Genomic DNA, 26,538 nt, shown 5'->3' with positions numbered 1-26,538 from the left:
TTACCTGGTAAAATAATGGTTTAAAAAAACAACAACAAAAAACAGTTATTGCTTTCCTTAAGTTTGGGTCAGTCACAGTGGTCAGTTATTCTGCCACTGATTACTCTCTGTTTAGGGCCAAATAACATTCTAGTTTGCTCTGTTTTTTGGTAAATTCTTTCCAATGTGTCAAGTAATTATCTTTTTGTTTTCTCATGATTTGTTTGGGTCTAATTGTGTTGCTGTCCTGGGGCTCTGTGGGGTGTGTTTGTGAACAGAGCCCCAGGACCAGCTTGCTTAGGGGACTCTTCTCCAGGTTCATCTCTCTGTAGGTGATGGCTTAGTTATGGAAGGTTTGGGAATCGCTTCCTTTTAGGTGTTTGTAGAATTGAAAAGCAATTTTCTGGTATCAGCCTAGTTCTGCTCTGCTAGCAGTATTTGGTATTTTACGTTGTACAAGGAGGATATTTTTTATCAAAATTCTGCATGCAGTCTCAATTTGGTGTTTGTCCCATTTTGTGAATTCTTGGATGGTGAGCGGACCCCAGACCTCACAACCATAAAGGGCAATGGGTTCTTTAACTGATTCTAGTAGTTTTAGCCAGATCCTAATTGGATGTTGGATGTTGAATTTGATGTTCCTTTTGATGGCGTAGAAGTCCATTCTTGCCTTGTCTCTCAGATCGTTCACAGCTTTGTGGAAGTTACCTCGCTCCCTCCCTCCCTCTCTCTCACCATGGTGCGACAGCGAGGGTCACCATCAGGGTCAGTAAGGGTTCCTCCGTACGCCACCGGGAGTTGCTCCGAGTCAATGTGCTTAAGTAACACCTCCTGCCAGTTAGCTAGAGACGGAGAGAGGGGAAAAGAGAGGGGGAGAGAGCGAGAGAGAAAGACAGGGGAGGTTCAAAAGTTTGTTACAGCTGTACACTTGGCCCACCACCACCTGATGTGAGATTGCCCCCTAATGGCGAGAAGTGACATCTCAAAACGATACAGACCAGGGCTCTCCAACCCTGTTCCTGGACAACTACCCTCCTGTAGGTTTTTGCTCCAACTGTTGTTACTACCTGTTGTAACTAACCTGATTCAGCTTATCAACCAATTAGATTAGGGTTGGAGTAAAAACCTACAGGACGGAAGCTCTCCAGGAACAGGGTAGGAGAGCCCTGGACTAGACAGGAGAGCCCTGGATTAGACAGACACATACCATATCAAAGAGCAATATTAGGTGATATTTTCTCATTTACAGAAACAATATTCCAATAGTCCATATTGATAAGAAAAATACATCACATATACTGTAACTGCTCCCTAGTGTGTAGTATATATAGGAACACAGTACTCACATCCCAGAATGATGATCTTATGACGTGTCTCTTCACTAAGGAATTGTTTGACCAGGTTGTAGGCCATCGGGAATAGCTTAGGAGCTGCAGAGAGAGAGAGACACTATAAATACACACAAGGACGCACGCACAACACAGGAGGCTGCTGAGGGGAGGATGGCTCATAATAATTCTGCTCCAGCCATTACCACAAGCCCGTCCTCCCCAATTAAGGTGCCACCAACCTCCTGTGACTCACATTTTATTGTATTTTATAGATATTGTAAGACATAGATTGTAAGACATAGATACTACACACACACACACACACACACACACACACACACACACACACACACACACACACACACACACACACACACACACACACACACACACACACACACACACACACACACACATGCAGAATCTAGTAGAGGTCGACCGATTAATCGGAATGGCCGATTAATTAGGGCAGATTTAAAGTTTTCATAACAATCGGTAATCAGTATTTTTGGACACCGATTTGACGTTTTTTTTTTTTTTTTTTTTACACCTTTATTTAACTAGGCAAGTCAGTTAAGAACACATTATTATTTTCAATGACGGCCTAGGAACGGTGGGTTAACTGCGTTGTTCAGGGGCAGAACGACAGATGTTTACCTTGTCAGCTCGGGGATTCGTTTTTGCAATCTTCCAGTTACTAGTCCAACGCTCTAACCACCTGCCTTACATTGCACTCCACGAGGAGCCTGCGTGGCAGGCTGACTACCTGTTACGCTAGGGCAGCAAGAAGCAAAGGTAAGTTGCTAGCTAGCATTAAACTTATCTTATAAAAAACAATCAATCTTAACATAATCACTAGTTAACTACACATGGTTGATGATATTACTAGTTTATCTAGCGTGTCCTGCGTTGCATATAATCGATGCGGTGCCTGTTAATTTCTCATTGAATCACAGCCTACTTTGACAAACGGGTGATGATTTAACAATCGCATTCGCGAAAAAAGCACTGTCGTTGCACCAATGTGTACCTAACCATAAACATCAATGCCTTTCTTAAAATCAATACACAAGTATATATTTTTAAACCTGCATATTTAGTTATTATTGCCTGCTAACATGAATTTCTTATAATTAGGGAAATTGTGTCACTTCTCTTGCGTTCCATGCAAGCAGTCAGGGTATATGCAGCAGTTTGGGCCGCCTGGCTAATTGCGAACTGTGTGAAGTCCATTTATTCCTAACAAAGGCCGTAATTAATTTGCCAGAATTGTACATAATTATGACATAACATTGAAGGTTGTACGATATAACAGCAATATTTAGACTTAGGGATGCCATCCGTTAGATAAAATACGGAACGGTTCCGTATTTCACTGAAAGAATAAACGTTTTGTTTTCGAAATGATAGTTTCCGGATTCGACCATTTTAATGACCAAAGGCTTGTATTTCTGTGTGTTATTATGTTATAATTAAGTCTATGATTTGATAGAGCAGTCTAACTGAGCGATGGTAGGCACCAGCAGGCTCGTAAGCATTCATTCAAACAGCACTTTCGTGCGTTTGCCAGCAGCTCTTCGCAATTCTTCAAGCATTGCGCTGTTTATGACTTCAAGCCTATCAACTCCCGAGATTAGGGTGGTGTAACCGATGTGAAATGGCTGGCTAGTTAGCGGGGTGTGCGCTAATAGCATTTCAAACGTCACTCGCTCTGAGACTTGGAGTAGTTGTTCCCCTTGCTCTGCATGGGTAACGCTGCTTCGAGGGTGGCTGTTGTCGATGTGTTCCTGGTTCGAGCCCAGGTTACACTGACAATACTAAAGTGCCTATAAGAACATCCAATAGTCAAAGGTATATGAAATACAAATCGTAAAGAGAGAAATAGTCCTATAATTCCTATAATAACTATAACCTAAAACTTCTTACCTGGGAATATTGAAGACTCATGTTAAAAGGAACCATCAGCTTTCATATGTTCTCATGTTCTGAGCAAGGAACTTAAACGTTAGCTTTTTTACATGGCACATATTGCACTTTTACTTTCTTCTCCAACACTTGGTTTTTGCATTATTTAAACCAAATTGAACATGTTTCATTATTTATTTGAGGCTAAATTGATTTTATTGATGTATTATATTAAGTTAAAATAAGTGTTCATTCAGTATTGTTATAATTGTCATTATTACAAATACATTAAAAAAAAATCGACCGAGTAATCGATATCGGCTTTTTTTGGTCCTCCAATAATCGGTATCGGCGTTGAAAAATCATAATCGGTCGACCTCTAGAATCTAGATGACTCACTCTTGATGAGAAACACCCTCTTGAGTCCTTCAGGATAGTTCTCCTCAAACATGGTAAGGATCTGCAACAGTATTAGCAAGGGACAGCCAGCCAGCCAACAGACAGACAACAGCCAGCCATACAATGGTCAGACAGACAGACAGCCAGCAAGACAGACAACAGCCAGCCAGACAGCCACATTGTTTCTCAGACATGTCTATTCATGGTGGTCTCACCCATAGAGATGCATAAACACTAAAAGATGAGGGTTCCCCAAGGGATCTTTAGGAAGGGTGATGGTTCTATGTGGAGTCGTAATTACTCAAATAAGCCTTTGAGTTCTGTTCTTCAATGGTTCTTTAAAGTTCACAAAAGGGTTCTTTGCTCTTTTAGTGATAATTAAATGTAGGGGAGGTGGCTCATTAGAATATATATAATATAATATGACTGACCAGAATAAAAACCTATATGGTTCTACAGGATCTACAAAGAACCTTTCAGATTGAGAAAGGTTTTTTATAAAATCAGCAAAAAAAGAAACATCCCTTTTTCAGGACCCTGTCTTTCAAAGATAATTCGTAAAAATCCAAATAACTTCCCACATCTTCATTGTAAAGGGTTTAAACACTGTTTCCCTGCCTGTTCAATGAACCATAAACAATGAATGAACATGCACCTGTGGAACGGTCGTTAAGACACTAACAGCTTACAAACGGTAGGCAATTAAGGTCACAGTTATGAAAACTTAGGACACTAAAGAGGACTTTCTACTAACTCTGAAAAACACAAAAAAAAGATGCCCAGGGTCCCTGCTCATCTGCGTGAACGTGCCTTAGGCATGCTGCAAGAAGGCATGAGGACTGCAGATGTGGCCAGGGCAATAAATTGCAATGTCCGTACTGTGAGACGCCTAAGACAGCGCTACAGGGAGACAGGACGGACAGCTGATCGTCCTCGCAGTGGCAGACCACGTGTAACAACACCTGCACAGGATCTGTACATCTGAACATCACACCTGCAGGACAGGTACAGGATGGCAACAACAACTGCTTGAGTTACACCAGGAACGCACAATCCCTCCATCAGTGCTCAGACTGTCCGCAATAGGCTGAGAGAAGCATGGACTGAAGGCTTGTAGGCCTGTTGTAAGGCAGGTCCTCACCAGACATCACCGGCAACAACGTCGCCTATGGGCACAAACCCACCGTTGCTGGACCAGACAGGACTGTCAAAAAGTGCTCTTCACTCTCTCACCAGGGGTGATGGTCGGATTCGAGTTTATCGTCGATGGAATGAGCGTTACACCGAGGCCTGTACTCTGGAGCGGGATCGATTTGGAGGTGGAGGGTCCGTCATGGTCTGGAACGGCGTGTCACAGCATCATCGGAATGAGCTTGTTGTCATTGCAGGCAATCTCAACGCTGTGCGTTACAGGGAAGACATCCTCCTCCCTCATGTGGTACCCTTCCTGCAGGCTCATGCTGACATGACCCTCCAGCATGACAATGCCACCAGCCATACTGCTCATTCTGTGTGTGATTTCCTGCAAGACAGGAATGTCAGTGTTCTGCCATGGCCAGCGAAGAGCCCGGATCTCAATCCCATTGAGTACGTCTGGAACCTGTTGGATCAAAGGGTAAGGGCTAGGGCCATTCCTCCCAGAAATGTCCGGGAACTTGCAGGTGCCTTGGTGGAAGAGCGGGGTATCATCTAACAGCAAGAACTGGGAAATCTGGGGCAGTCCATGAGGAGGAGATGCACTGCAGTACTTAATGTAGCTGGTGGCCACATCAGATACTGACTGTTACTTTTGATTTTGACCCCCCTTTGTTCAGGGACACATTATTCAATTTCTGTTAGTCACATGTCTGTGGAACCTGTTCAGTTCATGTCTCAGTTGTTGAATCTTGTTATGTTCATACAAATATTTACACGTGTTAAGTTTTCTGAAAATAAACGCAGTTGACAGTGAGAGGATGTTTCTTTTTTTGCTGAGTTTAGAACCCTACTACATAAAGTTTCTATAAAGAACCATAAAACAGGGTTCTATATAACCCCAAAAGGGTTGTAACCATAACAGAACCCATTTTTGGTGCTATATAGAACCTTTTTTAATGATTCTTTATAGAACCTTAGGAAAGGGTTCTTTATAACACCATACAGGTTCCAATTAGAACATGATGGGCATGGTTCTTTATTGAACCTTAGGAAAGGGTTCTTTATAACACCATACAGGTTCCATTTAGAACATGATGGGCATGGTTCTTTATAGAACCTTAGGAAAGGGTTCTTTATAACACCATACAGGTTCCATTTAGAACATGATGGGCATGGTTCTTTATTGAACCTTCAAAAAAGGGTTGTATATAGCACCAAAAAGGGTGCTGCTATGGTTACAAGCCAAAGAACCCATATCTGGTACTATTTAGAACCATTAGTGTGTATATATTATGTTCTAATCTATTTAATTCAGTGGGCTCACCTCTCCATAGGCCTCTAAAGCAGGCTTCCACAGGTGCTTCAGGCCCAGTCCCTCACAGTCATAGATCAGGGTTATCGCCTCCACATTAACCCCCAACTGAGAGAGGGGGAAGGAGAGGAGGTGGGGAGGGACGGGGAGGGGAGAGAGAGCGAGAGAGAGTGAAGAAGGGGTGGGGGATATTTTAAGAGTGTTAAGTCAAATCTCTCATTCTTCTATATAATAATAATAATAATAATAACAATATTATACACCATTTAGCAGACACTTTTATCCAAAGTGTCTTACAGTCATGTGTGCATACATTTTATGTACGGGTGGCCCTTGCGGGAATCAAACCCACAACTCTTGGCGTTGCAAAAATCTCTTTAATGAATGTCTGTCTGTACTGTCTCTGGCACTCTAATAAATAAAGTCTTATCTTATTGAATATATATGTAATAAATCATACTCAGTCAAAGCTTCTCTGTCTGCTTCTGGCACTATGAGATTAGAATAAAGGCCTGTCATACTGTAATACATATTCCACATTTTGTTGTGATACATTCAAAATGGATTAAATATATGTATTTTCTCCCTCATCTACACACAATACTCCATAATGACAAAGTGAAAACATGTTTTTAGAAATGTTTGAAAACGTATTGAAAGAATCTCATCTACATACACTACACGGCCAAAAGTATGTGGACACCGCTTCAAATGAGGGAATTTGGCAATTTCAGCCACCTGTTGCCTACAGGTGTATAAAACCGAGCACACAGCCATGCTATCTCCATAGACAAACATTTGCAGTAGAATGGCCTTATCAATGTGGCACCATCATAGGATTGCACCTTTCCAACAAGTCAGTTTGTCAATTTCTGCCCTGCTAGAGCTGCCATGGTCAACTGTAAGTGCTGTTATTGTGAAGTGGAAACGTCTAGGAGTAATAACGTCTAGGAGTAATAACGTCTGGGAGTAATAACGTCTAGGAGTAATAACGTCTAGGAGTAATAACGTCTCAGCCGTGAAGTGATAGGCCACACAAGCTCACAGAACGGGACTGCCGAGTGCTGAAGCGCTAGGCGCGTAAAAATCGCCTGTCCTCGGTTACAACACTCACTACCGAGTTCCAAACTGCCTCTGGAAGCAGTGTCAGCACAAGAACTGTTCTTTAGGAGCTTCATGAAATGGGTTTCCATGGCAGCCGCACACAAGCCTAAGATCACCATGCGCAATGCCAAGCGTCGGCTGGAGGGGTGTAAAGCTAGCAGCCCGTTAGTTGAAATGAATGGAAATCTTAACGCTACAGGATACAATTACATTTTAGACGATTCTGTGCTTCCAATTTTGTGGCATCAGTTTGGGTAAGGCCCTTTCCTATTTCAGCATGACAATGCCCCCATGCACGAAGCGAGGTCCATACAGAAATGGTTTGCGAGATCGGTGTGGAAGAACTTGACTAGACTACAAAGTGCACTGACCTCAATCCCATCAAACACCTTTGGGATGAATTGGAACGCCGACTGCGAGCCAGGCCTAATCGCCCAACATCAGTGCCCAACCTCACTAATTATCTAGTGGCTGAATGGAAGCAAGTCCCCTCAGCAACGTTCCAACATCTAGTGGAAAGCCTTCCCAGAAGAGTGGAGGCTGTTATAGCAGCAAAGGGGGGACCAACTCCGTATTAATGACCATGATTTTGGAATGAGATGTTCGACGAGCAGGTGTCCGCATTGTATTTTAGGTTATTGTCCTGCTGAAAGGTGAATTTGTCTCCCAGTGTCTGTTGGAAAGCAGACTGAACCAGGTTTTTCTCTAGGATTTTGCCTGTGCTTAGCTCTATTCAGTTTCTTTTTAACCTAAACACTCCCTTTAACCTACATACCCATAACATGATGCAGCCACCACCATGCTTAAAAATATGAAGAGTGGTACTCAGTGATGTGTTGTGTTCGATTTGCCCCAAATATAATGCTTTGTATTCAGGACCAAAAGTTCATTGCTTTGCCACATTTTTTGCAGTACTTTAGTTGCAAACAGAATGCATGTTTTGGAATATTTTTATTCTGTACATGCTTCTTTCTTTTCAATCTGTCAATTAGGTTAGTATTGTTGAGTAACTACAATGTTGTTGATCCATCTTCAGTTTTCTCCTATCACAGCAATTAAACTGTTTTAAAGTCACCACTGGTCTCAATGGCCGAAATCCCTGAGCAGTTTCTTTCCTCTCAGGCAACTGAGCAAGGAAGGACACCTGTTTCTTTGTAGTGATTGGGTGTATTGATACACCATCCAAAGTGCAATTAATAACTTCACCATGCTCAATTCTACTTTTTTTATTTGTACCCAACTACAAATAGGTGCCCTTCTTTGCGAGGCACTGGAAAACCTCCCTTGTCTTTGTGGTTGAATTGGTATTTAAAATTCACTGTTTGTCTGAAGGACCTTACAGATAAACTGTATGTGTGGGGTGTAGAGATGAGGTAGTCATTCAGAAATCATGTTAAACAGTATTACTGCATACAAAGTGAGTCCATGCAACTTATTTTGTGACTTGTTAAGCACATTTTTACTCCTGAACTTATTTAGGCTTGCCATAAAAAAGGGGTTGAATACTTTTTGACTCAAGACATTTCAGTTTTTCATTTGTAATTAATTTGTCAAAATGAAGAAGAAAAAAAACGTAATTCCACTTTGACATTGTGGGGTATTGTGTGTAGGCCAGTGACAAAAAAATCTAAATGTAATCTATTTTATATTCAGGCTGTAAAACAAATAAATGTGGAAAAAGTCAAGGAGTGTGAATGCTTTCTGAAGGCACTGTATGTGCTCAATTCTGTTAATATTGTCATACATACTGTATAAAAGCATGGTAGTTCAAAGTGTACCTTCTCTGTCTGTTTCTGACACTCTCTGCGGAGCATCTCTGTGTCTCTGATCTTGGTCCTCATGAAGTCCTGTTTGGTGCAGGACAGGAGCAGACCTTTGGGGTCCAGGGGCCCAATGACATCGTACCAGATGGGACTTCCCTCGAGGTCGTACCCACACATTCCCCCGGACACATACCGTTCAATCACCTGGGGAACCACATCATACAGTCAGACACGCCGCCAGAATGCATCAGTTGGACAGGCCTTTGATTTCCATAGGCGGGCCCGTTTTTTTCAAGTTTGGGGAAGCTTACAATTTATCCTACCTTTTCTACCGATCTGCGTGCCAGTTATGAATATATATACCGTTGAAGTAGGAAGTTTACATACACCTTAGCCAAATACATTTAAACTCCGTTGTTCACAATTCCTGACATTTAATCTTAGTAAAGATTCCCTGTCTTAGGTCAGTTAGGATCAACACTTTATTTTAAGAATGTGAAATGTCAGAATAATTGTAGAGAGAATGATTTATTTCAGCTTTCATTTCTTTCATCACATTCCCAGTGGGTCAGAAGAAAACATACACTCAATTAGTATTTGGTAGCATTGGCTTTAAATAGTTTAACTTGGGTCAAACGTTTCGGGTAGCCTTCCACAAGCTTCCCACAATAAGTCGGGTGAATTTTGGCCCATTCCTCCTGACAGAGCTGGTGTAACTGAGTCAGGTTTGTAGGCCTCCTTGCTCGCACACACTTTTTCAGTTCTGCCCACAAATTTTCTATAGGATTGAGGTCAGGGCTTTGACCGTGTTGTCCTTAAGACATTAAGCTTGGGGTCATTGTCCACTTGGAAGACCCATTTGCGACCAAGCTTTAACTTCCTGACTGGTGTCTTGAGATGTTGCTTCAATATATCCACATAATTTTCCTGCCTCATGATTTTGTGAAGTGCACCAGTCCCTCCTGCAGCAAAGCACCCCCACAACATGATGCTGCGGCTTGCAAGCCTTCCCCTTTTTCTTCCAAACATAACGATGGTCATTATGGCCAAACAGTTCTATTTTTGTTTCATCAGACCAGAGGACATTTCTCCAAAAAACACGATCTTTATCCCCATGTGCAGTTGCAAACCGCTGTCTGACTTTTTTATGTCGATATAGGACTTGTTTTACTGTGGATATAGATACTTTTGTACCTGTTTCCTCCAGCATCTTCACACGGTTCTTTGCTGTTGTTCTGGGATTGATTTGCACTTTTCGAACCAAAGTACGTTCATCTCTAGGAGACAGAACACGTCTCCTTCCTGAGCGGTATGATGGCTGCGTGGTCCCATGGTGTTTATACTTGCGTACTATTGTTTGTACAGATGAACGTGGTACCTTCAGGAATTTGGAAATTGCGCCCAAGGATGAACCAGACTTGTGGAGGTCCACAATTTTTTTTCTGAGGTCTTGGCTGATTTCTTTTGATTTTCCCATGATGTCTAGCAAAGAGGCACTGAGTTTGAAGGTAGGCCTTGAAATACATCCACAGGTACACTTCCAATTGGCTCAAATGATGTCAATTAGCCTATCAGAAGCTTCTAAAGCCATGACATAATTTACTGGAATTTTCCAAGCTGTTTAAAGGGACTGTTAACTTAGTGTATGTAAACTTCTGGCCCACTGGAATTGTGATTAAGTGAAATAATCTCTGTAAACAATTGTTGGAAAAATGACTTGTGTCATGCACAAAGTAGATGTTCTAACTGACTTGCCAAGACTATAGTTTGTTTACAAGAAATTTGTGGAGTGGTTGAAAAACAAGTTTTAATCACTCCAACCTAAGTGTATGTAAACTTCTGACTTCAAATGCATGCACATTTTCATGGAACAGTTTAATTTCAATAATAACATTTTAGTTTCTGAAAATCATTGTCACGTGGTTAAAACCTTTTCTCAATAGGGGGGCGCCATTTCGACTTTGTAAAAATTTGTTCCCAAATTAAACTGCCTCGTACTCAATTCTTGCTCGTACAATATGCATATTATTATTACTATTGGATTGAAAACACTCTCTAGTTTCTAAAACCGTTTGAATTATATCTGTGAGTAAAACAGAACTCATTTTGTAGCAAACTTCCTGTCAGGAACTGAAAAATCTGAAATCGGGGGCTCTGTTCCAGGGTCAGTTTATAAATTTGCATGTAATCTATGGGTCTACATGCACTGCATACGCCTTCCCCTAGATGTCAGTAAGCAGTGAGAATTGGAATGGGGTGTCTGGGTAGTTCTGAGGCCGTATAAAAGCTCTTGGAACCGGGGGTGCAATCTTTTCAACGTTCGTCATGACGCAAGACAGACCTCAGGATTGCATTCTGAAAAGCTCTCGTTATAGGCTTTAGATATATCCGTCTCTAATTTTATTCGATATAGGTGTTAAAAACATCATAATGTAGTTATTTTAAACCGAGTTATATCAGTTTATATCAGTATATTGTGATTTTCGGTATTTCATTTGTGCTGCGTTATAGTGAGTTGGACACGTCTTCGCCACATGGCTAATGTTTGCTGCTAATTACAAAGTTGAAGACGACAATCTACAACCGAGCAACGATTCTTCTGGACAAAGGACAACTTGCACAAGATTCTGATGGAAGCTCATCAAATAGTAAGAACTATTTATGATGTTAATTCGTTGTTCTGTTGAAAAATGTTAAACTATTATTCCGCCATTAATTTCGGTGTGGTCTCGCTTTAACGCACGCTGTATGTCGTAGTAACGTTAATTTTAAAAATCTAACACAGCGGTTGCATTAAGAACTAATGTATCTTTCATTTGCTGTCCAACCTGTATTTTTTAGTCAAGTTTATGATTAGTTATTGATTAGATTAGGTGCCTCTCCCAAGATTTCTCCCGACATTTTGTTTGCAGCTTGGCTACTATTCTCATTGTATAACCACGATTTGTGCCGCTAAATATGCACATTTTCGAACAAACAATATATGTATTGTGTAATATGATGTTATAGGACTGTCATCTGATGAAGTTTTGAGAAGGTTAGTGAAAAATGTAATATCTTTTGCTGGTTTATTTGCTATCGCTAACGTGCATGAATCAATGCTGCTGTGTGGTTGGCTATTGTAGTAAGCTAATATAATGCTAAATTGTGTTTTCGCTGTAAAACACTTAAAAAAACTGAAATATTGGCTGGATTCACAAGATCTTTGTCTTTCATTTGCTGTACACTGTGTATTTTTCATAAATGTTTTATGATGAGTATTTAGGTAATTCACGTTGCTCTCTGTAGTTATTCTAGTTGCTTTGGTGAGAGTTGTGATAGTGGCTGCAATGTAAAACTATGATTTATACCTGAAATATGCACATTTTTCGAACAAAACATATGCTATACAATAAATATGTTATCAGACTGTCATCTGATGAAGTTGTTTCTTGGTTAGTGACTATTTATATCTTTATTTGGTCGAATTTGTGATAGCTACCTATGCAGTAAAAAAATGGTGGGAAAAAAAGTTGTGTCTTTTGCTATCGTGGTTAGCTAATAGAAATACATATTGTGTCTTCCCTGTAAAACATTTTAAAAATCAGAAATGATGGCTGGATTCACAAGATGTGTATCTTTCATCTGGTGTCTTGGACTTGTGATTTCATGATATTTAGATGCTAGTATTTACTTGTGGCGCTATGCTAGGCTATGCTAGTCAGCTTTTTTACTGATGAGGGTGCTCCCGGATCCGGGATTGGGACCAACTAGAAGTTTTAATCATAACACTCTTAAGTAAAATTCAACTATGGCGAGAGCACTAGCTTCTGCCATATGGACATATTGATACATTGTGATCCATTGGCGGCTAAAGAAATGAGAGCATGGAACTCAGAGATAGCCTATAGATCAATGCAGCAGAAGGCCTATAACGTCCTTCATCAACTAAGTAAAATAAATAGACCTAAACCGGACAAATAAAATCAGAAGAAAATATCCTTTGAATCACATTCATCTCTCTTCACCTGTCTGCCTTCCATTCTATATGTCTTGACTTGAGCTATTGCTCGTGGAATTCAGCATTGTATCAAATTATCACAGGGTCTGGCCTGAAGCTGTCCTAACAAATTTGCAACAATGTATCAACTAGGCTATTCCAGGCTCTCAAAGTTTCCTGCGCCAATGAGTTTGGAACAGAAAGCTGTGTTTTAGGATGTTTTCACTGGATATATGGGATCATCAGATCATGATATTTTACTAATTCACACTCAGGCTAGGTGATTATCGAGGCCGGGAGTGTTAACAAGATTTTTCAAATACTGAGGAATTATCAGTGGCAACGGATATAAAAAACAGACTTTGTTGACATGCGCGAGGCGAAGAAAAAATGTGTTGTGTATGTGGAGAGTTAAGACAATCAGAAATAAGACATTGCCAAATGGGCACTTTTCTACATATGCATTCTGGAGACGCACCATATCTTCACCCCCCCCCCCCCCTCCCCTTTGTCTTCATTCAACATTTTAAATTATACTCACAACACATTATCTTATCACATTTTGTAGACGGTTTTCACTGACAGCCAGAATTCAATCAGCTAGACTTATTGCCAAGCACACAACCCAAATTGCGGCTTCCCAAACACACTTGTGATTTGAAACAATCAACAGCAGTTTTCATAAAAGAAGCAAATTCTCTTTTGTGGCTAAGTCATGCTCCCTGGTGAAATATTTTGAATTATTTTATTTAGACAGGACTAATTATACTGAACAAAAATGTAAATGCAACATGCAAGAATTTCAAATATTTTACTTACAGTTCATATAAGGAAATCAGTCAATTGAAATAAATTAATTTGGCCCTAATCTGTGGATTTCACATGACTGGTAATACAGATATGCATCTGTTAGTCACAGATACTTTAAGAAAAAAGGTAGGGGCGTGGATTAAAAAACCTGTTAGTATCTGGTGTGACAACCATTTGCCTCATGCAGGGCGACATCTCCTTCGCATAGAGTTGATCAGGCTGTTGATTGTGGCCTGTGGAAATGCGTTGTCCCACTCCTCTTCAATGGCTGTGTGAAGTTGCTGGATATTGGCGGGAACTGGAACACGCTGTCGTACACGTCAATCCAGAGCATCCCAAAAGTGCTCAATGGGTGACATGTCTGGTGAGTATGCAGACCATGAAAGAACTGGGAATTTACAGATTACAGATTACAGATCCTTGTGACATGGGGCCATGCATTATCATGCTGAAACATGAGTTGATGGCGGCGGATGAATGGCACGACAATGGGCCTCAGGATCTTGTCACGGTATCTCTGTGCATTCAAATTGTCATCGATGAAAGCAATTGTGTTCGCTGGCCGTAGCTTATGCCTGCCCATACCATAACCCCACCGCCACCATGGGGCACTCGGTTCACAACGTTGACATCAGCAAACCGCTCGCCCACACAACGCCATACAGGTGATCTGTGGTTGTGAGGTCAGTTGGACGTACAGTCAAATTCTCTAAAACAACGTTATAGGCGGTTTATGGTTGAGAAATGAACATTCAAATATCTGGCAACAGCTCTGGTGGAGATTCCTGCAGTCAGCATGCCAATTGCACGCTCCCTCAAAACTTGAGACATCTGTGGCATTGTGTTGTGTGACAAAACTGCACATTTTAGAGTGGCTTTTTGTTGTCCCCAGCACAAGGTGGACCTGTGTAATGATCATGCCGTTTAATCAGCTTCTTGATATTCCACACCTGTTAGATGGATGAATTATCTTGGAAAATGAGAAATGCTCACTAACAGGAATGTAAACAAAATTGTTCACAACATTTTAGAGAAATAAGCTTTTTGTGCATATAAGAAAATGCCTGGGAACTGTTATTTCAGCTCATGAAACATGGGACCAACACTTTACATGTTGCGTTTATATTTCGCTCAGTATTATAGAACTCATACAGCTCGATAATAATTAGTAGAACTCATACAGCTTGAGAATCAAGACCATTTGTCACGTTCCTGACCTTATTTCCTTTATTTTGTCTTTGTTTAGTATGGTCAGGACGTGAGCTGGGTGGGCATTCTATGGCCTGATATGGTTCTCAACCATATTAAGGTAGGCTGTTCACACCGTTTGTTTGTGGGTGATTGTCTTCCGTGTCTGTGTATGTACCACACGGGACTGTTTCGTTTGTTTAGTCTGTTCCTGTTCGTGCGTTCTTCGTGTTATGTAAGTTCTCATGTCCAGGTCGGTCTACGTCGTTTTTGTTATTTTGTAATTTATTCAAGTGTGCTTCGTGTTCGTCTTGTTTGAATAAATTCATTATGTACTCCACAAAAGCTGCGTTTTGGTCCGATCCCTGCTCCTCCTCAGACGAGGAGGAGAACAATCGTTACACCATTTTACAACCCAGATATATTATAGTTGTTCTATTTAATTCTGTGACCATACCAATCTCTATCTGACCATACCAATCTCTATCTGAGATATCTCTATCTCTATCTGAGATATCTCTCTCTATCTGACCATACCAATCTCTATCTGAGATATCTCTATCTATCTGACCATACCAATCTCTATCTGAGATATCTCTATCTCTATCTGACCATACCAATCTCTATCTGACCATACCAATCTCTATCTGATCATACCAATCTCTATCTGAGATAACTCTATCTCTATACCATGCTAGAAAGGAGGAAAGCCACACAAATGATCATAATGTGCATTGTGTAAGACAGTAGTTTGTATCAACATCTGTGTTGTGTTATTACACTGTGTAATAACACTGGTAGTCCTAATAGTGTAGCTGTACTCTATTACAGGCGGAGCTGTACTTTTTCACCAGACAGACAAACAGAAAGGCAGGCAGGCACACATGCAGGCAGGCAGACAGAAAGGTAGGCACACACACAGGCAGGCAGGCAGACAGACAGAAAGGCAGGCACACACACAGGCAGGCAGACAGGCACACACTGGCAGGCAGGCAGGCAGGCAGGCAGACAGGCAGGCACACACAGGCAGGCACACACAGGCAGGCAGAGAAACAGAAAGGCAGGCACACACACAGACAGGCAGACACAGACAGACAGACAGGCAGGCACACAGACAGGCAGACAAACAGAAAGGCAGGCACACACACAGACAGGCAGACACAGACAGACAGACAGGCAGGCAGACAGGCAGGCACCTCAGGAGGCCTCCAGTCAGCGATGATGCTGTCTGCTTTCATGTGTTTCCTGAACTCCAGATGCTACAGAGGAGATAGAAACGCTTGTTCAGAACAGTCCTTTAGCAGTGAGTTATGTTGAATAAATGTTGGCTTTGAAAAGATTCAAGTGTGTGTTTTTAATGTGGGATAATGTGGAGTTCTGGATAAACACAACCTCAAGGCTTTGAACTGTGAACAAAAGGGAACACACATATAATGGAGCATTTTGGAAGCAGTGCACTCTGGGAAGGGATCAGGAGGCTTATACTGATACTTTATTATCTCCTGTGTGTGTGTGTAATAAGTAGCTTGAAGATGCAGATCGCAGGGTTCCATATTATAATCCGCTGATGTAGAAAGAAAAAACCATAGAAATAGATTGTTTCTATTAAACAATCACCATGGAGACCTTACAGACACCAGACAGTCACCTTGTTATGTCACCATCTTTATTATTACATTCTAGTCTCTCTTATCAATACAACACATGTTACTCATTAAATACAGGGTAATGCATCATGGATACACAGTGTATATTAACATGCACATGGTAAATTGGATATGTAGACATTATTATGTCCAGTCAATAATTCTCATTACAAGTCAACCTGAGGAAATTAGCCAGTATTTAGATATCAGAGAGTACAGGAGGACCTTGTTAGATCAACAAACACTTGAAACAGGGTCTCACCTTTCTAAGCATCGCCTCTGCTTTCTGAACATTGAAGCTTCGGGCTGGAAAAGAAGAAAAACAACACTCCTGTCATGATACAGAATAAGACAAAACAAGATGTAACAGACAATCATTATGGCCATCCAAGCATGTACTCTCATTACCAGGCATAACATTAACACACGCTAAATGCAGGTGGATTTATGTATTGGCGGGTAAGAACGTCGTTTTGACCAGACACGTAGGCGGGTGGTCAATTTGCAGGGCTCTACAGTGCGTTACATTTGCATTTGCGAATAAAAAGTCAAAAGTCTGAACACATGACATACAGCTGAAAAAACTGAGTGGACATTCTGAACCTTGTTTGAAGTCAGTAGGTGAGCAAGGAAGTGAGCAAGGAGCTACTGAAATTTGAATGTAAAAAAAAGTTTGCTCCCTAACTAATTGAACTAGGAATACAAAATGCTGCTCACATTTCCACATGTTTATTAGCTTTGCAAAGCAAATGAATGTCCATATCGTGAAAATCAGACCTGTGCAATGTTGTGCACAATTTTTCCAATATCATGACACTTATTTGGAGTCTGTGGCTCAAGTGGTTTGAAAGCTATTGAGGCTTGAAAGTGTGAATATCCAACCTCGGTCAAGAGAAAGGGCTCGAGTGGCCATGTTACCAGGGTCACCTCCCGCCCTTAAAGTGGCAGCTGAACATTTTGTCCCATCTGATATTTTGGGTAAGACTCAGAAAAATGAAATGAAATTGAGCAATATAGGCTAATACAATACCTTCTTACTAATACTAATTTCTTGTTAGAGAAACATTACAAAGCATTGTCATCTCTTTTTTGTGTGACGTTGATGTAATTTTGATGGGAACCTTTTGTAACCTTTATTTAACTAGGCAAGTCAGTTTAGAACAAATTGTTATTTACAATGATGGCCTACACCGGCCAATCCCGGACGATGCTGGGCCAATTGTGCACCGCCCTATGGGACTCCCAATCACGGCCGGTTGTTATACAGCATGGATTCGAACCAGGGTGTCTGTAGTGAAACTTCTAGCCCTGAGATACAGTGCCTTAAAGCCGCTGAGCCACTATACCTGGTGATGTTTATGTTGTGCTGTTGAGTTTCAAATGCAAGACAAATTTCGCGAAATGGACACATAATAAATCATTATTATGCTTGAGTGAAAAAACTCACCTATGGAAATTTGGTTATGCAAATATTCTTTAAGCATACAGTATGGACCATAGAATTGTCATGGCCTTGAATTTAGGTTGGCCAATGCTATTCATATAATTAAGTGCAAATAGTGTACAGGGTACATAGTAACACCATCCAATGACAGTGAGACAGCGAATCTGACACAGTTGAATAAGTTGATAAACTTTCTTTTGTAAGGCTAAAACACAGGATGAGGGAGAACGCAAATATTGATCTATTCCATCTGCCTTGAAGTAATGCCCACTACGTGGAAGAGTCAACTCATATGGACACAAACGTGCACACACACATGATTTAATAGCTATTATTTAATGGCATACCTTGCCTGTAGTGAATGCTGATACATTATTTGCAGAATGAGTTTTAATCTTCTACGTTATAAAAGCCCAAACCCCAATGCATGGCACCTAGTAGCTACTACAACACTGCTATGTGTGTTTAACTACATTGTTCTCACACACCTGTGTGTACAGACAGTGAGTACACTACCATCATCCTAGTTGCAGTAATCTGGTCCCTGTGTTGTCTAATGACTATTACAGGATAAGTGTCCAGCTGCATGCCTGGTTGTCTATGGGGAGGCTACAGATACTGGACCTGTTCCCCTACCTGTCCACCTACCTCATTCAACAGGTCAATACACTTCCCTAAGAGACTAATAGGAAATTGAGTGCTCTATTGAATTGATCAGAGCCTTTGTCCAACCACAGAAAATAAAATAATCACACACATTCTCAATGTGGCACAGAAGCTGGACAATGAAATACAGTCATAGACAGAAGTATGTTCACTGTTTGCTGCTTAAAACATGATTTTCTAGAACAGTGGTCGCCAACCTTTTCTGAGTCAAGATCACTTCCATAATCAAAATGCATGCCGAGATCTACCGCTCACATTTTTATTATGGAAGCCTATGCAACATGAACCAATTAAAAACAGTACAGTAGAAATGAGGTTTGTGCAGTAAGCTATAGGATCATTACATTGTCACCGCATACTGGCTTTGCTTGAATTTACCTGCCAATGCATTGTTGTTCGGTATATTTTTTTAAATTATATTTCTACTTTGAGGTAGGCTATATGATCACACATGTAATAGATTCCTTGTTGTATTACTTGTGAGGCACAGGTGAGTGAACATACATTTAAATGATTTGCTTTATATTTTACTGGGCTGATGGTGCCTGCATCTGATGGTCAGTCTCAGCAGAGGGAGAGAGCAGCAGACTGAGGGTCCACCTATCAACATCAGCTCTCCTTTCCTCCACTGACACTGACCAAAAAGGGACAATGTCTTCCAGCTGATGGGGAAACTCGAGTCGCACCGCATTATTTCTGCCTCATGCACAAATTCATGTTGTTACTCCTATGAACAGAGAAAGTGAAATATTCCTTGATATTAAAAAAGACCCAAGTCGCTAATAATAACAACAACACAAACCTATAGATACACTTTCCTACTCATTCATTACTGCTGCACTGCTTGTTGAAGCGCTGAGTGGAAATAGGAAGAACGTGAATTTTATGGCTTATAAACGTGTTGAATACAAAGTGTTGACAGTGCTGAGTAAGAACTTAAACATGAACTCACTCATAAAAACATCAGATCTTTGGTGTATTTGTTGACAGTCTTTCTCTAGTCATTGTTTTAAATGTTTTGCCAGCTGTAGGCTGCCCGAGACTAATAACAAAAATAGGAACACAAGGCTTTATCGTTGGGTTTTTTACTGAAATGTTTGGCCAAAAACTAGAAATGCCTTGGAAATCGACAAGTCGATCACGATCGACCGGTTGGTGACCACTGGAATATAGGTAGCCTAGTGGTTAAGAGCGTTGGGCCAGTAACTGAAAGGTTGCTAGTTTGAATTCCTGAGCCGACTAGGTGAAAAATGTGTTGATGTGCCCTTGAGCAAGATACTTAACCCTAATTGCTCCTGTAAGTCACTCTGGATAAGAGCGCATGCTAAATTATGTAAATGTACACCCGCTTTTATAAAGATCAGGTTTGGGAAGTCATCTTATATTTAGCCTACTTTGTTTGTCCAAACCCGGTCTACTGGCTGAGTAAATATGCTCTTGTGGGCATAGGGCAGGAGGAGGAGAGGGCGCACGGTCCATCCCTATTGGTCAGGCCAGCGAGGTGCCCCATGAGCTGATGTTTACTTCCAAAACCTTATCAAAAACAAAGCGACCGAATGTCAGATGTCACCAGAGCAGAAGCCACACTGGCAGCCAGGAACGTTAGAGATCAGTCTCTAGATACACAAACATGGATGCAGTCCCCAAATCTTACTTGAGTCTTCAGCTACCTATACACAAGTTTTAGAACAATCCATGTTTCTGATTATGTAGTGGTGCATCTTGTATCACACAGGTGATTCTCTCTCTCTTCCCCTCACCGCCCCTCTCATTTTCTCTCTGTGTGTGTGTTTCTTTGTATTTATGTTGACAAATGTATTTGCTAGTATTTGATATAGAGGGCACTGTTTCACTCTTTTTTACAGCAAAAGAAGGGGCATAATATTGTTGAAAAATAAATTACTTCCTTGAAGACATGCTCCAGAACTTTGGCTACTACTAAATCTCCCACTTTGGACTGGATTTGTAGTTCATAAATACATAATATATGAGCAGAATTACAGTCTTACCTCAATTATCTACTAAATCCATAGTTTGAAAGCGACTGTCTTTCTGGGAGCTGTGCTGCGCTATTTTCCCTACATTTTCCACAACGTGGGCCAGCCCCCAAGCAATTTGAGTTCAACCAATGAGCTTCAACCTCTCGCCATATGAGTGACAGCAAGCAAGATGCACATCATGTACACACAGCAGAGCGAGAGAGCGAACAATGATGTGGTGCACATATCTGCACATACAGTATGTTACGTAGTATAAAAGTGAACACTACTTTCAGAACTACTTGCTAAAAAGTATACAAAATAATCTCTTTAAAGTTGGACTCCATAACAGTAAAACTGCCAAGTCTGTTTGCAATCTTACAACAACAACATTACTTCAAACAATGAACACTTTTTGTAGGATATCATTGGGGGGGAGCTGATGCTGGAGACACAGGGGAGTGTAGAAGGGGCATTATCTTAATGTTTTTTGTGGGCGATGCTTGTGAAAAATGAAAAAATTATATATATTGTTAAACAAATCTCCCTTCCTTAAAGACTTGCTCCGAAACTTGACTACTAAGTATTTGTTAAAGTGGCAATATGTACATTTTTGGGCGATTTGTAACACTTACATTACCACTGGGTCTGCTGAGTGTGAGTTAACAATACCTCAATACCTTACACCCAATCTGATTGGAAAACTAGTGTCTCTCTGCAACAGGTAACATATGTACAAAATACTGTATTTGACTGTAAATTTACAAAAAATGTCACCACCATGAATAGGAGTCATATATAATTTGAAAACAGGGTTGTGGATTGACGGTTAGTCAAAACACAACAACTTGTCAAAATTCCTCAAATGCCTAGGCTACCTGTGTGATTTAGCTCCCTATGTGGTCAGAGAGTGCAAAGTTATTACTGTACATTTGTCCTATGTGGTTGTCACAACATAACCTGTTCTCATATTGTTGGACAACACGTTTCACTGTAGGGTTCACTCTCTAGGGGTCAGAGAAACTGAGAGCATGTGCTGTTGGCTAAGCCCATGTCCACTACATCAGTGAGATAATGAAGCCTTTAGGTCTACTTTTACTCAGACATAGACTACTGTATCAGCACAAATGTTTCACCCTCTTTCTATTCACCACGAGGAACATAGGCCTGCTTAAGTAGGAATAGAGATGTTGAAAAGCACGTTAGATAGTCCTACCCTATTTTAATTTGATCTCAGAAAAAGGAGATTTACACATGACCATCCTACCATCATATTGTAATGTATGCAATTCATGTTGCGGGTAAAACAAATACATATAAATATAACCTGTAGAAATGCAGGGTAGGACTATCTCATGTTACTATGGGAACAAAGATGTAGTTTTGATTTTACCTCGGAGCCAGCGGAGCAGGTAGTGATCATGCTGCGCGGGAAGGTCTGGGAGAATGTCCTCAATCCGCTCCCGAAACTAGCAGCAAGAGACAACACAATACTGACACAACGAACTAAATAAAGAATTGTTGGGAGGGGGGGGAATGAAGGAATACACTGAATAGGCTATATGACAAAAACCTTTTCGACAGTAACTTGAATAAGCAGACGCTAGAATATAGGCCTACAAAGTACATCAAATGTTATAGTGGAAAGTTTAATTACCTCGGCTAAAATGTCCACCTGCTTCGGGCTGAGGTCGCCCACTCGTCTGCTCATTCTATCTGTTACGATTTGCCGCGCAGGCGCTCCAGTAAATCACTTTCTGTGAATAACCTCCGGTGGAATTAAGTGGTCTTCACTGTCACACACACAACTCCCATGCCATTTCCCTTCCCTCCCCTTCCTCCAGGTAGTCATGCCGTCACGCATGACGCCGAGGCACACTGAACCAGGACCAGCCTATCCTTCCCAAATCCTCACCTTTAACTACACTGGGGAAATGCTCAATTGACCTCAGCTCAGCATCTAGGAACAACTCTATCCCAGATAAACCCCCAACACAGTACAGTAGTGATATATAACAGTAATAACTCTCCAACAATCAAACAATGCAATGAACAAAATTATATTTTATTATCATATAATATACGCATATTTGGCACATTTTACAGGGACATTTAGCACATTGACATCATTCCCATGCATTTTAGCACATAGCTTACTGTAAAGATATGATGGTCTAGTTAGGGGCTTTGAAGATACTTTATAGTCTGCTTTGGCAGAAATGTGCCCTTGCATTACAACGGTCCTCTACAAAACAGGTAAAAAAGTGAACAAAGGAACAGGTAAAGTGGATACATAGAAGCTGCCTGGACAAATGCTTCAAAAGGCAAAGCACCCATTGACCAAACGTCAATTACTGACAGAAATAAGATTTCAGAGATTCACAGCAGCGCTTTGTGACCACCAATACAGTCAATAATGATCATATCATTGGCCAATGCATTAGACCAGGGATACTTAAATATGTCCCTCTAGGTACTGCTGGTTTTCATCTTTCCCTTCCAGTCAGGCAGGGATTGGTTCACACCTGGGTCCTGTTTGAACTACTTTGAATTCTTCTTTCCTCTCTCTTTCTTAAAGTGATCTGATCTGGTTGGATTGGTGGAAACAATAGGTTGATAACATTGCTATCATCTATCCTATTGAGTCACTTCTAGGTCTATGAACCTCTTGACGTTCTCCACTCTGAACCTCTTGACGTTCTCCACGCTGAACCGCTTGACGTTCTCCACGCTGTACCTCTTGACGTTCTCCACGCTGAACCTCTTGACGTTCTCCACGCTGAACATTAGCACCTGAATGATGAATGATCCTGAGGGTTGAGCTTGCACTAAAGATTGGATGAAGGGGTTCATCTGGGAAGTTGCATTCTACATAAGAGTAGATATGAGTATTATCACTGTTGGTCATGTTGTTAAGGAAACTATATTCTTCTCATAATCTTCAAATACCCCAACCCTCTTCAACTTATTATCTTTATCAGTGCAGAAGAGAGAAACAAAAGTCCCATCATAAACTCTTACTTTACCCTCCACACATCTCAGAGTCCAGGCACCATCTTTAGGTCCAAACCTTACTTTCTTCTCCTTGTTGATGGACATCTTGACCACTCTTACAATCCATGATTGTTCCACATCCACAACAAAGTAAGATGTCCCTGTTATTTGCAGATTTCCCGGGACAGCATGACTTTTTAATCTCTGTTCTTCCTTCTCTTTTGTAAGTGTTTGTCTTTCCACATTTAGAGAATAATGTGCTGTTTCAGGGATTAGGGTGATAGGAACTGGAATGGAATGGAACAAATGATGGTTCAAATAGTATTCAGGGATTGTAAATTAGACTGTTTTTTGGTTATATAATCATACAGTTATAAAACATCTAGTCGACTATAATTTCAAGCATCAAACATCAAAAGGGATTACAACAAGTATCTGTCAATGTCAGGCATGCGTAAAATGGCTGTAAGGGAGTCAGGTGCAGGAGAGCAGATATTGGGTAGCCAACGGAGCCTTTTATTTAGGCGAACCAAAAGCACACAACAAAATAAACACAAAATAACAATTTAGGTTAACATAACTGTTACGTTCTTTGATGGAATGAGGAGACCAGGGTGCAGCGTAGTAAGCGTACATCTTTCTTTATTTGATGAACACCAAAAAAAAATATATATATATATAAACAAACGTAACGTTCTGCATGCTACACAGTAACTATACAAAATCAAGATCCCACAAACTAAAGGTGGAAACGGCTGCCTAAGTATGATCCCCAATCAGAGACAATGATAGACAGCTGCCTCTGATTGGGAACCATACCCGGCCAAACAAAGAAATAGAAAAACTAGAATGTCCACCCAAATCACACCCTGACCTAACCAAATAGAGAAATAAAAAGGCTCTCTAAGGTCAGGGCGTGACAATAACCCCAGCGTAACAGACTAACGTGCACATAACATGAAACAGAATAAACAATACCACACAAAGACATGGGGGAAACAGAGGGTTAAATACACAACACATAATGAGGGAAATGAGAACCAGGTGTGTGGAAAAACAAGACAAGACAAATGGAAAATAAAAAAATGGATCGGCGATGGCTAGAAGACTGGCGACGTCGACTGCCGAGCACCGCCCGAACAAGGAGAGGCATCAACTTCGGCAGAAGTCGTGACAGTCAATTACAGAAATTCTCAGCATTACAACCAAAAACCACTCACACAGACACACACACACAAACACTTTCCCGCTGTCTGATGGATTTCTTTTGTACTCACCATGATACTTATTTTTGTTCACAGAATCTAAGGGGATAAACATACAGCATTTTGTAATGGTAACACGTAACTGTCACGCCCTGGCCTTAGTATTCTTTGTTTTCTTTATTATTTTAGTTAGGTCAGGGTGTGACATGGGGAATGTTTGTGTTTTGTTGGTATTGGGTGATTCTATGGTAAAGGGGTTGTTGGTGTAGTATATGGGTTTGGTGTTGAGTGTATGTGTCTAGCTGTGTCTATGTTGGGTGTAGTTCTAGGAAAGTCTATGGTGGCCGGAATGGGTTCTCAATTAGAGACAGCTGATTTCGGTTGTCTCTAATTGGGAGCCATATTTAAGGCTGCCATGGGCTTTAGCTGTTTGTGGGTCATTGTTTGTGTATATGTATAGTTCAACGTAAGTAGTTTGTGTGTGCACTTACGTTTGAAGTTTTCACGATCGTTTGTTGTTTTTTCGTTATTGTTATAATAGTGTGTCGTGTTCATCTTCGTCGTTATTAAAAAGAAGATGTATCCAAATCATGTTGCGCCTTGGTCCTCTCGTTCATGTCAACACGATCGTGACAGAATGACCCACCTATATACGACCAAGCAACATGACCAGCGGCAACAGGAGCAATACAAGGATTCATGGACATGGGAGGAAATTTTAGACCGGGAGGTACCAGGAGAATATAACCGCCCCAAAGCTGAGCTGGAGGCAGCGAAAGCAGAGAGGCGGCGATATGAGGAGCTAGCTCGGAGGCAGGAAAAGGAACCTACAAAGGATCTGGGCTACACTACGTGGGAGGAGATCGACAGGTGGGCGATCAACCCAGGGAGAGTGCCGGAGCCCGCCTGGGATTCTCTGGCGCAGTGCGAGGAGGGATACCGGCGAATGGAGGCAGCACGACGAAGCGGTAGGAAGCCTGTGGGAAAACACCAAAAATTTCTTTGGGGGGGGGCTTAAAGGGAGAGTGGCGAAGTCAGGTAGGAAACCTGCGCCTACTCCCTGTAATTACCGTGGAGAGCGAGAGTACGGGCAGACACCGTGTTACGCAGTAGAGCGCACGGTGTCTCCTGTACGTGTGCATAGCCCGGTGCGGGTTATTCCACCTCCCCGCACTGGCAGGGCTAGATTGAGTATTGAGCCGGATGTCATGAAGCCGGTCCTACATATCTGGCCACCAGTGCGTCTCCTCGGGCCGGTTTACATGGCACCAGCCTTACGCATGGTGTCCCCGGTTCGCCTACATAGCCCGGTGCGGGTTATTCCACCTCCCCGCACTGGTCGGGCAACGGGGAGCATTCAACCAGGTAAGGTTGGTCAGGCTCAATGCTCAAGGGAGCCAATACGCCTGCACGGTCCGGTATTTCCGGCGCCACCTCCCCGCCCCAGTTCAGTGCCACCAGTACATACACCACGTAACAGGCTTCCAGTGTGTCTCCAGAGCCCTGTTCCTCCTCCACGCACTCGTCCTATGGTGCGTGTCTCCAGCCCGGTACCACCAATTCCGGCACCACGCACTAAGCCTCTTGTGCGTTTCCAGAGTCCTGTGCATCCTGTTGCTGCTCCCCGCATTAGCCCTGAGATGCGTGTCCCCAGTCCGGTACCACCAGTTCCGGCCCCACGCACTAGGCCTAATGTG

At 41.6% G+C, this 26,538-nt stretch overlaps 1 protein-coding gene across 2 annotated transcripts in view; it reads right to left on the bottom strand.

The window, feature by feature from the left end:
* The window catches only part of sec14l7 (SEC14-like lipid binding 7), a 43,462-nt gene extending 21,036 nt beyond the window's left edge, over positions 1–22,426 (bottom strand). The window contains exons 1-9 of one of the 2 annotated variants that reach the window (XM_055873858.1): positions 22,300–22,426; positions 22,036–22,111; positions 16,816–16,859; positions 16,104–16,166; positions 8,946–9,134; positions 6,076–6,171; positions 3,615–3,675; positions 1,326–1,409; positions 715–821 (exon numbers count right to left, since the gene is read on the bottom strand). In XM_055873858.1, the coding sequence (XP_055729833.1) occupies positions 715–821; positions 1,326–1,409; positions 3,615–3,675; positions 6,076–6,171; positions 8,946–9,134; positions 16,104–16,166; positions 16,816–16,859; positions 22,036–22,111; positions 22,300–22,353 (774 nt within the window). In that variant the 5' untranslated portion in view covers positions 22,354–22,426. The remainder of the gene's footprint in view (positions 1–714; positions 822–1,325; positions 1,410–3,614; positions 3,676–6,075; positions 6,172–8,945; positions 9,135–16,103; positions 16,167–16,815; positions 16,860–22,035; positions 22,112–22,299) is intronic. The other variant, XM_055873859.1, reaches the window with a different exon arrangement.
* Positions 22,427–26,538: the final 4,112 nt, after the last annotated feature.

The sequence above is a fragment of the Salvelinus fontinalis genome, chromosome 21 (assembly GCF_029448725.1).
Source record: "Salvelinus fontinalis isolate EN_2023a chromosome 21, ASM2944872v1, whole genome shotgun sequence".
NCBI classification, from domain to species: Eukaryota; Metazoa; Chordata; class Actinopteri; order Salmoniformes; family Salmonidae; genus Salvelinus; species Salvelinus fontinalis.
This window is presented reverse-complemented; position numbering and strand designations above follow the sequence as displayed.